Source organism: Grus americana, chromosome 18 (assembly GCF_028858705.1).
Source record: "Grus americana isolate bGruAme1 chromosome 18, bGruAme1.mat, whole genome shotgun sequence".
Classification (NCBI taxonomy): Eukaryota; Metazoa; Chordata; class Aves; order Gruiformes; family Gruidae; genus Grus; species Grus americana.
Genome location: NC_072869.1, coordinates 3,479,303 through 3,497,131, shown reverse-complemented (window position 1 = coordinate 3,497,131; position 17,829 = coordinate 3,479,303). Strand labels below are relative to the sequence as shown.

Genomic DNA, 17,829 nt, shown 5'->3' with positions numbered 1-17,829 from the left:
CAGTAAGGCTAATGACAGATTTTGGAGAAAGAGAAATAATTAATTGAATCAAAGAGGTCAGACGTTTATTTGGGATCATACATACAATTATTTCATTGACTCAGGAGGAGGCTGAAGAGATGAAAGGACTGGAAGATTTAATTCTTTTGGATTAATTGATGGTTCTCTTGACATGACTACAAAACAAAAAGTGTAACCTGTGTCTCTTGTGCAGAAGTGTCAGGCATGCACTTCCAAATTTTTCTCTTCCACAACGCCCCTCATATTTTCTGTCCTTGGGATAGGAGATAAACAGCGCATGAAAGACAACTGATATTGAGCACATTAAGTGTTTTAAAGTGAAATCAAAATCACTCTATTATCTACAAGGATAGACTTGAACAAATTTTACTTAGAAATACTTGGAAACTATGGCTAAAATTAGCTCTGCGATTATTCAGCCCGCACCTGCAATTTCAGTCTCATTTTACCCGCTCACGTTTCTGGCACCCACTACGGAGCTACAAAACCATTGCTCAGACTCAAAAGATTTACTGACCTTTAATTTCAGAGTGGCAAATATTTTTCATGAAGCTTTGAGTGGAAGCATTTTTCCCCCTCATTATTGATCATAATGAAGATAAATAAAAAAGACAGTTGACATCCAACTAGTTTCAGTCCAGACGAACACATCCTGAGCAACTGGAGCTATCCCCCGCAGCTTCTGCACCCTCACAGTTCTGGCCCTGGCCATCCCGCTGTGAAGCACCGGGCCTAAACCCAGCGTAACCAGGACCTGATCCAACCTCACTAAATTTCTGGCCTCCCCCGTTTCTCCCTCGGTGTTCTCCCAGGCTCTGCTGGGCCCTCTTGAAGTTTTTAATGCACACGCATGACTGCCTGTGTAAATAAATATTTATCTACTCATGCATATCTATTTTTCGGAGGAAGAGCGTGGGGCATAGCGTTGATTGCACAGGCCTGGCTGGGACAGCCGCTGCTGACCAAGGTGACGTTAATCACTTCGGACAGTAATTAATGATCACAGGCAGCGATTGCGTTCTGCGTGTAACAGGCCCACCTTCAATACACAGTTCTACTCCCACACGCCCAAGAGTTTTTCTCCGTACCGGCTTCTGGGCACAAGCAACTCCCCAAACTCAACCGCTCCCCCCTCACCCCTCAGAGCTCTCCTCAGGGTGACCGCTCGCCTCAGGTTTCCCGCCCCGGGGCCGGGCCTGGCTGTTGCCGGCCCTGTCGCCTGGCAACGCGCGGGCGGCCCGCGGAAACGGAAACGAGCGGGACCGGCAGCTGGCGGGGGCCGCCGGGAGCGGGGGTGGGGTCGGTTTGAATCGTTGGCCGCTCGGCCGGGCCGGCTTCTTCCCCGCTGAGGGGGGCCGGGACCCGCCGGCCCGGCTCGGCCTCCCTCATCCCCCCTCATCCCCGTCAGAGCCAGGCCTGCGCCCTGCGGAGAGCGAGGTAAAGGGGGTCGGCGTGTCCCGGGGGCAGTGGGGCGGCCTCCCCTGCGGGAGAGGGGCCGGGGTGCCGGGGGCAGCTCGCCGGCGGGTGCCTGGCCGGGTTGTGGGGCTTGGGGGCGGTTTGTGGCATCAAATCCTGCGAGCTTCATCACGGCAGCGGTCGGGAACGGGGTCGCTGGCTGTGGTAAATGGCTGCGGTAAATCGCTGCAAATCAGCTCTGGGCAGCTCAGCTCTGGGCTCGTAGGAAGCGGTTGGATAAAGCACCTGAAGGGAAGCAGGAGGAAGAAGGGTTGGATAAAGCACCTGAAGGGAAGCAGGAGGAAGAAGGGTTGGATAAAGCACCTGAAGGGAAGCAGGAGGCGGGCGGTGAGGGCCCCGCGGCTCGGGGTGCTGTGGCCGGGCCGGTAACGGGGTTTGTCCGCAGGGAAAGGCCCAGCGGCTTCGGCAGGCTGCTGTCTTCAGCTTAAGTTGGCAAAGAAATGCGCTAATTGCGAGCTCAAATGTACAAAAAAGATGCATAGTCCAGCTGGGAAATTAATGACAGATGACCTTTGATAACGAGCTCTTGTTTGGCTGTCTTTTCTCTAAAAAACAACTCCGACAACATTTGTTGGTTCTGCTACTTTTCACTCACAGGTCTATTTGCTGGTTTGCCTCCCTTCTTCCCTTTAAAAAAATAATACTAACTCTAAGGAAGAAAAACGTATGAACGTGGCTATGATGAATTCATTTAGGTGTATTATACAAATTGTAACTGAATACATTTCTGTGTGGTCAACTATTCATTTTCAGTCTAAACAAACATATATTTGTAGATTACATTAAATATCTGTTGTTTGTAAAGAATTGCTCTTGTGCTTGTGTTTGTTTGAACATAATAAGTATTTACTTTTCCGTATAGTTCCAAAGCAGGTCTTTGCATGGCCTGAAATGAACAGACTAATATGTAGTGATATTTGATCTTTTCTGTTTCTCTGTGGATAATTTTGCAGGTTACTTTGTATTCTTTCAAAATGAATGGCGAAGAGGAAATATGGGAAAAACTAGACACAGAATTTGATCACTGTGTTGTGGATATGAAGCCTCATGTTCTAAAACTACAGCATAGGTCAGGTAAATGTGGTAAAATGTGCATATGGAGAAATGCTAATAACAAAATTCTAGGCTACTGATAATTATTCTGTGTACTTGTATCACTTTCTTTAGCCAGGCGCTTAGTGTCTGATGTTACAAGGCACTGTTCTGGGGGGTGTGTTTGTACAACTTATTTTTTATTTATTTATAAGCAATATTTATATTGCTATTGTTTGAGCTTATCTGTCTTATCTTGGTGATGTGAATGTCCTTTTGCATAAATTCATCAACTCCTGTATTTTTAAAAAATTAATTCAGTAGAAACTAAAACCTTCTAAAAGGCGTTGTTTTTTGAGATTGCACTTACAAAATTGCAAGTATTTTTGTGAGATAAGGTTTTTAAAGTTTGGCTTAGGAATGTGTAATAACATAAACATCAAAGAATAAATGATGTTTATAAATCTGTTGATTAGAACAAAGTGGTTATTAAAGGCATGAACCCTGCAAATTAAGAACTTGCTTTGTAAAACTTTAATCAAATGAATCATCTGGTAGCAAAGCTTGTGTAAATAGAGATTTTTAAAATGAATGAAGATTTATTGTGTATTTAAAATATTAAGGCTCATGCAAGCTGTACTTTGTAGTTAAAGGCAGCTCTTGCAGCAAGTTCGGAATTCCTGGTGACTTATGTGTTCTGTGCTTATTAGAGATTGATTCCGAACATGCTATTTCTAGAAATCATGTAAGTTTCTGATAAATGTGAATTTATAGAAAATATTTCTGGTTGACAGAAATTTGAACTATTGTTAAAGACTTATTTTTAATCTCAGTATTTAACCATTTTTTCCTTTGGTTCGGTCATTTGGGTTTTTTGTTTTGCTTTAAACTTTTGGATAGAAAGGAAGTATCTGCAAAACTGGTGACTGGTAATGGCCTCTGTTATTTCTACGTGTTTGATTTTCTTTGAAAATGTATAGTGATTATGTATACCTATATTTTTAGAACGACAAAGATGTGCACTGTGGATTAAAAAACTATGCGAACCCTCAGGAGCAGGCACGGGAATAGTGGGAAGGAAGAATCGGAACCTGTATGCAAAACTTCTGCTCCACATGCTAAAGCGAGGTGTGCTGGAAGGTCCTTTTACACATAAACCAGAACCAGGAATACTGAAAACTTTACCTTCATACATGGTGAATATAACTTCTTTATAAGACAAACTTGCTTAAATTTATTCTGAAAATGCTTTTAAGTAATATTTGCACTTCATTGACTTTATTGGAAAAAGAATTTTCATACTGCAGATATTCCTGCAAGAAACAACATTAACAGTGTAAAGAATATATTTGTGGAATCATATTCTAGTGTTGATTTTGCATTTATTTTAATTATAGTCAATTTATTTTGATGAACCAAATTCAACAAGAGTTCGGAGTAGTAGCCCAGACTGCTTACCTGACTGGGTAATGGGAGAACTAGGAAACAGTGAATCTAAGCATGAAGAATCGTGGAAGATATCTTCTAAAGAGGAATCATCTTTAGCAACACCACTTACATATGGGTAAGATTTCTCTATTTACTTTATTCAGTATTTGATTCATATTTAATAGATGCTTGATTTGATGATAAGCTCTGACTATGTTTGAATCTGTGTGTATGAATTTATTACACTTCCTCATGGACTCATCTTGAATATAGCGTTTGTACGTTATATACAGAAACTCAGGTAGTAGCTTCTAACTTAGTGATAATGGTTATACTTTTCTGTTATTACATTCCTCCATTATGTCATCTTCTCTGGCTTCTGTAAGTTTTCATCCATGTCCCATAGCTCTATCCTCTTTCCCTTCCTCTTGTTCTCTTTCCCCTTTTAGTTACAGACACTTAGCATGGAAAGTCAATAGGTAAAAATGATAGTTTGAGAAATTTAGCTGCGAGTGAAGAGGGGGCTTTGTTGTGATGTGGGCTGGTGGTTACTGTGGGATACTCATGACTTGCACAAAGAGCCTGTTTGGTAATGTAGAAACAATCACTGCTTTTTTGCACCATTCTTACCTCTCTTCATGTTAAAACGCTCAGTAGACTCGGTAACATCCTCTGTAGACTTCAAAAGTAGATAATAGCTATTGCTCTGACATTTTAAATATCTATCAAATAAGCTGGTACTCTTGTTATGTTTTTCAGACCTCAGATATTATGGTGGCAAAGCACAGTGGTCACAAGGCAAGAGGCAGAATTCATACAAAATTACTTAACTGGGAGAGGGAAGCACAGACAAATGTGGACAGGCAGTAAGGAAGAAGTGATGTGGTGAAAGACTATGCAGATACAGAAGGCTCTCGGGCCAGATTTTTCTTAAAATAGACCAAAATAGTTGCTGTCCCCTTGGAGTTCGTGTACAGCCCTATCTTCTGCATGCTGATGTATGGAAACTGGAAAGTTGTATTAACTAATGAAGCTGAGGTGGATTAATCTTCACTATTTCTATACAGTTCAAAATGAAAGGAATGTACAGCAAGCAAGTGACAAAAAAAGGGGAGAGTAAATTGTAGAATCATAAAACAGTTTGGGTTGGAAAGGACCTCAAAGCCCATCCAGTTCCACTCCCCTGCCATGGGCAGGGACACCCTCCACCAGCCCAGGTTGCCCAAAGCCCCATCCAACCTGGCCTTGAACACTGCCAGGGAGCCAGGGGCAGCCACAGCTTCTCTGGGCAACCTGTGCCAGGGCCTCACCACCCTCACAGGGAAGGATTTCTTCCTAATATCTCATCTAAATCTACTCTCTTTCAGTTTAAAACCATTACCCCATGTCCTATCACTACATTATACTATGTATAATATTTAAAAAGTTGTAGTCTAAGGTCATAATGCTGAAAGGAGCTTTTATATCAAATAAGTTTTAATGGCTTTTTTCTATAGAGAATAGAAATATAAACAAGCATACAGATGGTAGATTTAAAGGATGTTCTATCATTGCTGCTCACAGTTATGGGGTGGGGTTTTTTTTTTTTTTTTTGGAAGAAACAGAATAGCAACTCCCTGCAGATAAGCAAGTTTTGCTCTTCTGTGACAAGGAAAAATTAGATGTGTACAAAGAAAGAGGGATTTGATCCATCCTTCTGCAAGCACGTTAGTCCTTATTAAACATTTACCTGTTTGTCTTGTGTTTCATCATGGCAGCTTTATGAAATAGCAAGATTTCTTTATATTTCCTGTAAGCTTCATGAATCTTGGATTACAGGAGGTCAGACTGGACCAGCTGTACTTGTTAAAACTTACGAGGCTAAAAATCAGAGCTGCTGCCTGTGGGGTATTCTGTCATGTTGTTTTGTTCTCCTGTGTGGGGAGGATTGTTTGCAGTAACTCCATCCTTGTCTGAACAATCTCTCTCTGAGTTTGATTTAAAATGTTTTGATTTATATCATGCTGCCTACTACAAATACATGTGCTTTGTTTGTGACTAGCACCCCCTGTGCCTAGATCCTGCATGTTTGTCATTAGGATAACACAAAAATTTCAGTATCGCTTATTTGTGGCTGTACAGCAGAATCCTGAGTATTGGTAGTGGCATCTTGCTATGGCAATCCATTGGGCAGTCTCTTGTTGTAGGTTTGTAGGAGCCGGTAAGCTTAAGCTGCATCCTTAGTGCCAATTGGTTGGGTATAGAGCTGTTTACAAAGCAGGTAAAGGGATGAAATGTATCAGGTTATTGAGGCTTGTTTTCCTGTTGGCTGAGAAAAATGGCCTTGCAGTATTGAAGATGTGATAAGCTGGTCAGTTGGACACTCTTTTTTCTATCCTGTTTCTTGAGAATCTTGGGTAAATTATAGTTTAATCTACATTGTGTTCTTAAATATTTACTTTCTAGTTTTTCTTATGCAGTGCAACATTGCACTGATTATCTAGATCTGTGTTCCATTTATTTTATGTTGCTGCACTTCAGTCATGGATGAAATTCTCTCTTGTTTGCTCATTTTGAAGTTAACGTTTAAACTCTCTGAAATCCTTGGTGAAAAAAGCACTCTTAGAGGGAATGTGTGGATATTATTCAAAACTCACTAGGCTCTGTACAAGAGGAAGTGTTTGCTCTACTTTTGTATGAAACTTCTGGTTTGGTTTCATTGCATTTGTCATGGTTTGACCCCAGCCAGCAGCTCAGCCTCATGCAGCTGCTCACTTGCTTCCCCCTGGTGGGATGGAGGAGAGAATTGCAAGAGTAAAAGTGAGAAAATTCGTGGGTTGAGATAAGGACAGTTTAATAGGTAAAGCAAAAGCTGTGTATGCAAGCAAAACAAAACCAAAGAAGGAATTCATTCCCCGCTTCCCATTGCAGGCAGGTGTTCAGCCATCTCCAGGGAAGCAGGGCTCTATCACCCATAACGGTTACTTGGGAAGACAAACATCATCACTCCAAACATCCCCCTCTTCCTTCTTCCCCCAGCTTTATATGCTGAGCATGATGTCATATGGTATGGAATATCCCTTTGGTCCTTGGGGTCAGGTGTCCCAGCTGCGTCCCCTCCAACTTCTTGTGTATCCCCAGCCTACTTGCTGGTGGGGTAGTGTGAGCAGCAGCAAAGGCCTTGGCTCTGTGTAAGCACTGCTCAGCAGGAACGAAAACATCTCTGTATTATCAATAACTGTTTTCAGCACAAATCTAAACCATAGCCCTGTACTAGCTACAATGAAGAAAATCTACCCCAGCCAAAACCAGCACAGCATTATAAATATGCTCTCAGGTTTTGTTTCAGAAGTCTAATGCTTTTTTCATGTGTTCACTTATATTTTTCATGTGTTCACTTATATTTTTCATAAGTGGTTATCACTACCTGTTCTCTTTTTTCTTTCCCACCTGTGGAACCCTGATGTTTATGCTATGTATCACAGTGCTGAGTCTTGCATTTTTAAATTCTGCAGTTGTGATTTGGATAGATGACAGGCACTCTTGCAGGTTACATCACATTGATATTGAGTATCGTGAAACTTTTCCTCTTATGTATGAATTAACTATGTGTAATTCTAACAATCATTTAAAAAGTTGGTTTTAGGACTGATATATCTCCTCTTTCCAAGTCCTACGGTGTTAAAACTGAGGAGTTTTCTGGTTGCTTACAGTCAAGTGCTTTGATATGAACCTCTGGTTTTGATAGGAGACTTGTGGTTTAAGAAACAAAGGGGGAGAATGAAGAAATTGCTAGCTGTGTTACCATATTACTACTTTAGGCTTGGTGATACAAAGAGCTGTTGGGAAGAGCTGTCTAAGTGCCCTCAATTAAAAAAATCAGGTTTGACCTTATGAAAACAAGGAATGTATTATGCTTTAGCAATGCTTTTTGAGACATCAGCTAAATCTGTGTTAGCATTGTGCCATGTCAAGATACTTGGCATGGATCTGATCAAATTGTCTTGGTTGCTTGGAGTAGCACGATCATGATAGTGTCACTCAGGTATTAGAAGCAATAAAGCAATATCAGCACAACTCTCTCCTATTAGGCCTAATTCTAGTGTATCAATATCTCTACAAGGCCATATCTGAGGCATAAAAATACACCTAATTCCTCTGAATTCCTTACTTGTACTGTCAGCTGGAGTGTTATTTGAGTGGAATGAGGCAGCATACTCCTCCCTCAGCATCCAACTGGTGCGTGTCCCTGTTTGAGGAAGGCTGAGGTACGGTTCTGCCTACTCCCTTCCTTGTGTTCTTTGCCATATTTTTTTCCTCTCTACCTGGATTATAGTAGAATACTGGAAATCTGACCCCTTCTGCCATTTGGTATCTGAACCTAAGATTCAGCTTGGTCTGGCAAAGTTCCCTAAGACGTGGGTGGGGTAGTGAAGCTTTATTTCATTTACTTTTTCATGCTATGGGACTGTAGCAATACCTACATTGGTGATCAATATGTGGTTCCCAAGGCTCTGGTGAGTTCTCTGGAGACCCATATTGCATATTATTTCATGCCAGGACAAGCAAGTAAATGTGGTGGAATAAGTTAGTGGTTTAAAGAAATTTGAAAGTGAAACTTAGCTGTATAGGCATGGCTCTGCTAATGGGCACTCGTACCAAGAGTGGAGCTGTCTCTAAGGAAATCTGAATTCCTGTGTTGGCAATTAGAGATTTTGATAGCTCTATAGATGACACAAATTGATCTTCGTAGCAATGCAAAACTTAAATGTGTGAGTTACACAGGAAGAAATATTGAAGGTAAATGCTCAGCTGTTATGTTTTGTAGAAATAGCTTATTTAATGCTTGTTTACATGTATTTATATTAAGATGTTTGCTATACTCAGTGTATAGATCTTGTATTTCTTTGTTTTTACACTTTTGAATGAGCTACCAGTGCAAGTGAAGATGTAAAGTATTAAATATTTCTGGAATCTGCAGTTTGTAGAGAGAGCCAGCAGATGGTGATCTTGTTACATTATACTTGTCTCTAATTGTGTATTAGGAAAACTGTATCCATAGGCATGCAATATATGTAGTTGGATGAAAATTTTGCATTCCAACCGTGACTCAATTCTTACAGACAGACTACAGTGCTTTCTCAGGGCAAAATAGACAATGTCAGTGAGAAATGTTTGAGTAATTTTTTGATGTTTAGTTATCTCAAGATTCCCTCCTTTAAAAGAAGGAAACAAACAGAGAAGTTCTTTTCGTAGTTGTTTTTTTTATCTTGCAATACAGATACTTCTATGTATGAAGATTTCGTTTTTTCTGTAAGAAGTTGTTTATTTGGCTAAATAAAAAGTAGATAGACAAATCTTACTTGCAAATGAGGGTGTAAATGAATAAGACCAAGCCAGCTGGTGCTAGGAAGGTGATCTTTATTTTGAAACTTGAGAGAATTGGTTTTAGGAATGTGTAGTTTGGTTTGAACACAAACCTGGTCTTTCTGACCCTGTGGGAAAGTTCTCCTCTATATTTATAGATTATGCCTGAAAAACATTGTTAAAGGTTAGTGTGTAGCTGTGCTGTACCAGGAGGAATCAGTGAGTTTCCCTTACTTTGTTCCCAGTAGGAAATTATTTACTAATCTCCTTTATTAGCTCAAATTGCTTCCTTCTCCCATACTAGCTCACTGTTCTGGCTGAAGCAGAAGGTCACAGGGCTGGTGTCAAGACTCTGACCATTCTCTACTCACCTGCCGTGGGAGGAGAAAGAAATAATCTTGTGATTTGTGGAGCCTGACTTGTATTAGCAGAAGGCTGGAAAAGGGAGTGAACAGGTCGTATATGCTTGATATGAGCAAAATTGCAGTGCATCCTTAATGGTCTTTTCAAATTCTCTGTATAGAATCAAGTAAAGCAACTTCCTTTTCAATTCCTTTTCAAAATAGCAAATATAGAACTAAGACTATATGTAGATTTTCCCCCCTGTTTTGTCAAATTAAAAGTATTCCCGGTAACTTGGGTTGGTTTGAATTTTTATTGATATTCCTTAATCTCTTATTGATAGGGGCATGAATTCTGTTTTCTCTCATTTTAAACAATTGGAACTTTATTGATTTGTTAGGTAACCTGAGTATTGTTCAGAAAAGAAGTCTGATAAAAGTGCAGATTTACTGACAGGCAAAGATTTGTCTCCTTTTAATGAAAGATAACTTTGTCAAATGAAACCTTGGTAAGAAATGCATGATTTAGAATGCTAGAGACAGTCATTGTATTATTATATTTATCTTGATCTTTTTTACCTCTAAAGACTTTGCTTATCTAAACTATTTACTGCTTTGTAATTGTTATTTTGCATGTTGTTGGTATTTATTGGTGCTGGAAGGGAAGGTATGCTCCCAGTTGTTGTATTTCACTCTTCCCCGCTGTTTTGATGAAAGCTGGGGCGGTGTGCTTAGTGAAAAGTTTGTCTGTGTTTGTCTTCCTAGAAGTGACTAGTTTACATTGTACATCCAACAGTTGTCTTTCTGTTCATAAACACTTAATTCATCTCGGTGTCTTTTTGGCGTAACTTACTCTCTAATTTGCTGCCGGATGGAAAGAATGAAAGGTATTTTAATAGTCTGACTTGATTTTAATATAGTGTGGCTAGTCATAGGAAGGTGAATGGACTAACAGGAGTTTTTAATTACTTTAACACGTGTGGATTTGACATTAGAGTATATGCTAAAGGGTGTTTCGCCTCTGTTTTGCTATATCTTTTGCTATATCAACTTATCTAATAAACTCTTATAATTTTTATTTTTTGTTCCAGGCTGTTCTTTTTCGCTGTTCTTTTTTACTGTTCTATAGTTGAAAAAGGTCTGTTGACCAGGTGCATCAGGGAAGGTTATCTTCACCTATCTGTTGTTCTTAATTTCTTTTTGTTCAAATACTTTATGGCAAAAGCTTTTCCAAAAAAATCCCTGTCCTCTTTCTTCTCTACTGGACAGAGTACTTGTTCATGCTGTACTTGTGTGCTGTCTTGTGGGCCTTTCTTTACCATCCTCCCGTATATACCACTTTCGTCCATACAATACAACTGAAATGAAATGCAGCTAATAATGTTTATGACTTGTTTCTTTGACATGTTACTGTCCACCCTTTCAAGTCATTGCTGTTCTATTGAACTATATGCGTAGTTCTTGCCGTCATCTTCAGGTTTGTATGTTATATAAAGATATACCTTGATCTAACCTATCATTTGGTCTTTAGCCTAAAGTCTGCTCCCCTATGGTGCGGCCAACCATCACCTTCATTCTTTTTACTTCTCGAAGTTGCCGGACTTTATCCTATGCCATCTCATATGTTGAGCAATTTTCTTTCAAAAACATTCTTAGATTAGGCTTCTCTGTCAACTTAGATTTATTCTAAAATCTCTTGGGAGATATTGGGTCACGTAGTAACTGAGAAGTGCAAAGAACACTTTTTAATATACTGTGATGTACACTGTATTTCTGGTGTTTTTGTTGATGCGGGGGTTTTTGGCTATTGATTTTTTTTTAAATGGCATGCTTAAGGCTTTTGTTTGCCTTTAACAAGAAATTTTCCTTTTTTATTATTCTATTTTTTATCTTTACATCTTGACAATTACTTTCTCTTGTATATTTTGAAAGATTTTATTTTAAGATTAACAGCCTTTGTGTGCCACAAGTTGTTGAAAATTACTTGTCTTTCTGCTTACTCTTTTTGTTAATAACAGGGAAAGATTCAAGTACAATGAGAAGCCAGCATTAAGATCGCATTCTATGAGTCCTCCTCACCGGACAGATGAAGATAACCTAGCCACACCACTGTCTGTAAGATGCTTCTCCTTTTTGTCATAAAACTTGCTCTAGTTTCAATGAACTACTTTTGTATATCCCCGTAAAGCTGTTATTTTTAATTGCATGAGTTGTGATCTCTGCGTACAGGTGCAGACATTTGGGATGCAGTGATAGGAAAGACTAAAGCTCATGAAAATCTGCTGTCTGCAAGTGCAGGGGGAAAGAATTTCTTGTAAGATGCTCTCACTTCATCCTAATGGTTGACCTCTCTTTAGTGTAGTGTGTTTAATGTCTGCTGCATTGTTTTCCCTAGGCTTGGCAAACTGACTGTATTGACATCATCTTGTATTTTGCAATAGTAGATTAAAGAAAGCAGCATAGATGTCTTTGGCTCTGTTTAATGATGGTTGACCTCTGAAAGAGTGAATTTCGGACAGTTTGTTTTATCAAACTTTCCACAACTAGCATTATGGCTCATGGAAGAACACTAAACAGACTTCATGTAAAACCCTTTTAGTCCAAAATATTGAATGATATTGTATGTATAATTGCAAACATTTAAACTGAAAATCACTCCTGACAGATATATGTTATCAACAAGTATGCTGTTTTCCTTTGTGAATGTGTTCTGTAGCCTTGTTGTGTCCAGTCTTTATTACTGGAGAGGTCTGTCTCATGTGGCGCCTTCACCACAGCCAGTGCATCTATAATACCTCTAATTCCTCCATGAAACACTGAATTTGCTGTGTGTACGTTGTAGGTCTGCCCACGCTTGGTTTTTGATTGTATCAGAGGAACAGTTTAGAAAGATTGCAGCTGGAAGTGGGCTGGTGACACCTGAGCAATTCATATAGACTGTTCTTACCCTTCTTTACTGGGCATAGTCAAGAACTCCTGAGGACATGGAGTGCAAGTGGAATAAACTGGAAGCTTGCTTCTGGGGTCTGTCTTTCTGAGGAAATTTGTGTTCTGCTATGTATTCGGAGTAGAGAATGCTTTATCATGGCAGGCTACAAATGGTGTGTGGGCAAAACCTGAATGTCTCTGCTCTAGGCTCTGGTTGGTATGAATGTACTTATGTGTGCATTGATTGTATATATACAAATGTAATTTTTAAAAAATTGCCACAACTAAAAATAAAAACAGATGCTGGATTTACTAAATTTCTCCTTATTGGTTTCCTGTTTGTTTTACTTGACTTAAAGAAGTATTTCTTATGGAACAGTTATTATAAAAAAAAGTATTTCCTTAAGTTGAAATCTGGATCTGGGGCTTTAAAGTTTTTTGGTTTTTCTTTTTTTTTTTTTGTTTGTTTGTTCCTGGCTCTGCCACAGGCTTCCAGGACAATGTTAGACAAATCACTGCACTTCATTGTTCTTTAGCTCCATATACTGGATTCTACTGTGATTGCAGCTTTAAAAGGGCCTTTAAGTGAAATAATCCTCTCTTGCTTTGCCAAACAGTTTGATGAACATTTGGCTGGCTGGAACAAATAGTATCTTGTTCTGTTGTCAGTGATGCACAGATGTTCTGGCATAATTCAGGCCCAGGTAGAGGAACAGGGAGTCTTTTAAGAAACATTAAGAACTGTCTCAACCAAGTGTTGATTAACTGAAGTCAAAGCTCCATTCACTGTATGCTCATAATGAATGAGCAGATTTAAAAAAGGGGTGCTTGCATACCAATACACAAACCTCTTACTAGCAAAACTTAATGAGACAAAGTAATTCACGCTTCGATGTTCTGTTTTTCTAAATCGTGTTGTATCTCAGGGCAGCTGGTACAGAAAATTTTCCTCATTTGATACATTAAATACAACCAGTAGTTACTGCTATCCCACAGGAAAACTTTCTTCTGACAGACATAGCCTTCAGCAACAATAACTATGGTCCTTACTGAATGTCAGAAACTCTTTCTGCAAAGAGGACCCCTAGTCTTGAGCTGGGCAGCTGCTACTCTGTCCTCTGCTTTTGCAGCTTTGCCCAAGTTAACTATCCCTGCCTTGCTGTGCTTTCCTTTATTATTTTTTTCTAAATTTTATTTTATTTGAAGGCTGATCAGGTGATCTCTCAATTCCAGATTAGCTGCACAAGGGTGACTGTGGAGACTGGCTCATTTCTAGAATAAATAGGTTGCCCGAAGAATGGAATACTTTGACTTTTGTTTAGTAAACTCACCCTTTTTGAAGGAGGCCGTTGCTTTGGAAATAAGTAAAATAAAGAACAACATTAAAGTGAGGAGGCAGGCTAATTTATCCTGGATTCCTTTCTTAGCACAGTATCCTACTGGTAACTGAGCTGTTTAGATTAAAACTGTCAGAGGTACCATGACACTATTAGGAAATGCAGTGTAGGCATGGCCAAGTCTAATGAGAAGCTTTTTTTAGCCTATGTATCTGCCAGGTCTTCTGATATTTTGTTTGACTTTTTTATGTTCCAGGACCATCGTCATAAAAAAACCATTTCTTTGGATGACAGTGACCTCGAAGCACGTCTCAATAGTTGGAATCTTGGGGTAAAATAAACAGAGTACATTACTTATTTATTGACTTGAAATGAAAACGCCTTAGTAATGTAGTCTGCATCTCTGAATTTAGTCAACAAAACTTTATGTAGGAATTAGTCTTTTAGGAATGAAATGGTAAAACTTGGAAAGGTTAGTAATGAATATATGTCATCTTGAGAAGAAAATGTTAAAAATGCCTCATTTTTAAGCTATAACAACCTTATTGTATTTAATATAGTTAGTCATAAATCAAGCAAAATAATAATACCTGCTGGTCAAAACCAAGTGTCTTGGGTAGAAATTCAGACGATTTCTTGATAACTCAATAGTATTATTTTGAATTTATACTTGTATAAATGAAAGAAGAGTTTGGCTTTCTGTATTTTTTTTATTAAGGGATACAGAGTTTGCAAGCCATTAATAGAACTCAACACTTTTTTTGCCAGAGTTTGCCTCCTTTTGCAAGTGTTAAAGAGGTTTTTCAGTGTGTTTAACTTCTTCCCTTTCCTTTTAATACTTAGAATCTTTAGACCAGCTCTGTGGCCTTTCCTCATGGAAAGGATAGTGTGTCTTTGCGAATTGGCTTTGCTGAGGAAAGAATCTACCTTTGTGGAAGTTTTGCAGTACTTTGGCCTATGTTCTTGTCTAGCTGGTTTTAGAATGTGTTTTTGAATACGATACTTTTGCTACAATGCTGAGATTTGTCCTGACTTTGATATATCAAAACTAAAGTATCTGAAAGAGAATCTGGTCTGGGGATGGAATAAGGAGTTTGTTCTTGGACAGCTTTACCACTTCAAAACTAGTATTTATTTATTGGATCTCAGCAAAAATGTAGAAGATATCTCCCCAAAGCTTTCCATGTTTACAGCTAGGATGACTTTAATCTCTATTACAAGTTTTTTTTAGACTCTAAACCACTTTTGTAAAATGAAATCTATTTTCAAGCTATCATCTTTTCTTAGAATTTGAACACGTCCTCTCCGTTTTTGGGCTGGTGTAGCACAAGAGGAAAATACAGTGAGGCAATAAATGTATTTTTATAAGGAGAGATGAAAAAATTGCTAGCTAAGATCAATGTGAATCTGTCTTAATCTTCTTTGATCTTTGCATGTACAAATTTAATATGTGGGGCTTGATCTATGTGTTGTTCCTGAGCAGTTAATCAAATATTTTGGACCTAGAATTTAAATTTTATTTTCATTCAAGCCTGCTGTGATAATAAGAATTTATTCCCTTGGTTGTATTTTCTGTGGTATTAGTCCATGATAATTCTAATGTCCTAGTCGAGTGCCTTCTCTCCGTAGCTATATTCTGCTGTATTTTTTCTGTTGTGTTGCTTTTTTTCTTAAGCCTTTCCCCAGTACCACCAAATCTTTAATCTATTTGATTAGGATTAATATTCTCATCACCATTAAATTTTATTAAGATCACTTTTATTACTCTTTAATAAAGAGTTTTCTTTTTTTTCTTTCACATTTCCTGCTTTTATTCTCACAGGTTGAAAGCTCACTCAGTTGTGTTTGGGGGAGAGGGCAGCTGAAGTCAGGAGGGAGGAGAGCTAGTTTCTAATGAAATACTTCAGCTTTGTTTTTTAAAAAATAAAGTCATGTATTTTCATGTTGTCAATTTAATCAGTTACCAAAGAATCCTTCTTCTTCCTAAGCTGTTGTCAGCCCAGAGGGATATGACAGTATTTTAAAATCTTGGCTATTATGCTGAATGTTTTGCATTGATGCCTAAGTTATCTTCAGTAAAAACAAATGGTAAGAGAGAGTGTTAACTTTTTTGTGTTGTTCTTGTTTCTCTTGCTGTTTTGGTGCCTGTTAGCATTCTAAATGCAAATTGCTTTCTTGCTTTACTTCTGAGAGAAGGAAGTCTTGACCTTGAGACAATCCAGGAGCTGCCTGACTGCTTTCTGCAAACTGAAGGTGGAGATTAGTGAAAATATTAGTCTGGGTGCATGCTATTGCTCCTTAGAGCTCCTATGGGGCAATACAAGAACAATTTCTAGCACTTCCAGACTTAGACAAATATATTTTTCAGGAATTGTAGTTTTGTAAAGTGAGGAGAGTGGATCTCCAGAAAGCTTTTCAATAGCAGTCAACTCCAATTTGTGAAAACGCTATGCAGGTGTCAAACAAATGTGCAAGCAGTCACTTGCAGATTTTTGGCTATTTGGGCTGTAGAAATACCTGGATTATATAAACAGATAGTTGTAATGCCTTGAGCTTCTAAAGCTGCTTTAAGGGGGAAACTTGCTCATGGCCATTTTACAAATTGTTCCAACTGATGCTGACAAAGAATCTCTTTATATCCAGCATTTTTATATGAGTGTTGATCTGCCTGCTTGCTTATCTCTCTAACTTTATTTGTTTTTTGTTTCTTTTTCTAATTGAAATTCCAGTTTGCAATCATGTTGTGTTGATAATGGATGGTTATTAAACTATGATGATTCTCCACTGATATGGGAGCTCTCTTGAATAACAAATTGGCTACCGGGACACATAAATCAGTTTTTCAAGTCTCCTCTCCAGGGATGGTAATTAAACAAGTCGCTAGTGAGAGGCTTTGATTGCTGGATAAGACTTGTTGGGAGTTACCTGACAGAGAGGATTTGAGGTTGTCAACGAGAGGTCTGTAAGTGGTTGCTGTTGAGTGGTGTTTCCCTGCTATGGATCATGGCCTCCAATGGGTTCTTAACGGCTCAGGAAGCTTTAAGTAGAGAAAGAAGAATATGTAATTATTGAAAATGGAGGGGGGAAAAAAAGCTTACTAAATGATGGCATCACTTCACAATCTGTAAGGTTTGAATGTAAGATATGACAGCTGTTATTTGTAAGCATTTATATTGCCATAGGAACATCTGGCTATCTTTTAAATGCTAGCCATATTCGCAGACTGTTTGAGATGCTTAATTTACAAGCTATCCCACCTCAGGTACAGAAGTCCTGTGACCCAAAAGAATACTTTAGTAGTGGGAGAAGTTAGGAAAGGAAATACAGAATGGCTTTTACTTTGAACTGCCTATATAACGAACAGTAGTTTTTTAAAAAACTTTTCAAAATTTCCTTGGTGGGTTTTTTGAGGTTTTCCTTGTGTCAAGGAACAAATGGTGAATCAAGTTTGCTAGTCTGGCAAAGAATGCGTGCTTCTGTACAGGTTTCTTGCAGTGGGACAGAGCTGATCCTGGGAATTTCGGACAAGTCATTATATAAGGATTTCTCTCAGGAAGAATCCTTGAAATTTTAGGAAGGTATTTTTATTTCAAGCCTGTATATATGGAGAATAATCTTTTATTCAAGAATCTGCAAATATCTAGATGGGCGCTCTGCATAAAGGTGAGAAAAGCTTAGCATCTTCTAGCTGTGAGTTGCTGCTAAACCTTCACTGTTCCAGTATAGGCTTGTCTGGATTATAAGGACCAGTTATAAACTGTTAAGGGTAAAAATAAATTCTCTTTTGGGCTTCTACTTCTTTGATATATTCTAAATTTCCTCTTCGTCAAAGGTCGTGTATTTTTAAGGTCACACTCTGAATGTGTTTCCATTTTTATGATATGCTTACATCGGTGGCTGAGATTTCTTTAGTATTAAAA

At 38.7% G+C, this 17,829-nt stretch overlaps 1 protein-coding gene across 5 annotated transcripts in view; it reads left to right on the top strand.

The window, feature by feature from the left end:
• Positions 1-1,288: 1,288 nt before the first annotated feature.
• The window catches only part of CEP112 (centrosomal protein 112), a 171,800-nt gene continuing 155,259 nt past the window's right edge, over positions 1,289-17,829 (top strand). For 3 of the 5 annotated variants that reach the window (XR_008579771.1, XM_054846680.1, XM_054846682.1), the window contains exons 1-7: positions 1,290-1,458; positions 2,451-2,571; positions 3,535-3,725; positions 3,927-4,093; positions 4,717-4,755; positions 11,663-11,759; positions 14,166-14,240. Coding sequence is in view for 4 of the 5 variants with exons in the window: in XM_054846680.1 (XP_054702655.1) it covers positions 2,472-2,571; positions 3,535-3,725; positions 3,927-4,093; positions 4,717-4,755; positions 11,663-11,759; positions 14,166-14,240 (669 nt within the window). In the remaining variant the exon portion in view is untranslated. Of the gene's footprint in view, positions 1,459-2,450; positions 2,572-3,534; positions 3,726-3,926; positions 4,094-4,716; positions 4,756-11,662; positions 11,760-14,165; positions 14,241-17,829 lie in introns of all 5 variants that reach the window. The other 2 variants (XM_054846683.1, XM_054846681.1) reach the window with 2 other exon arrangements.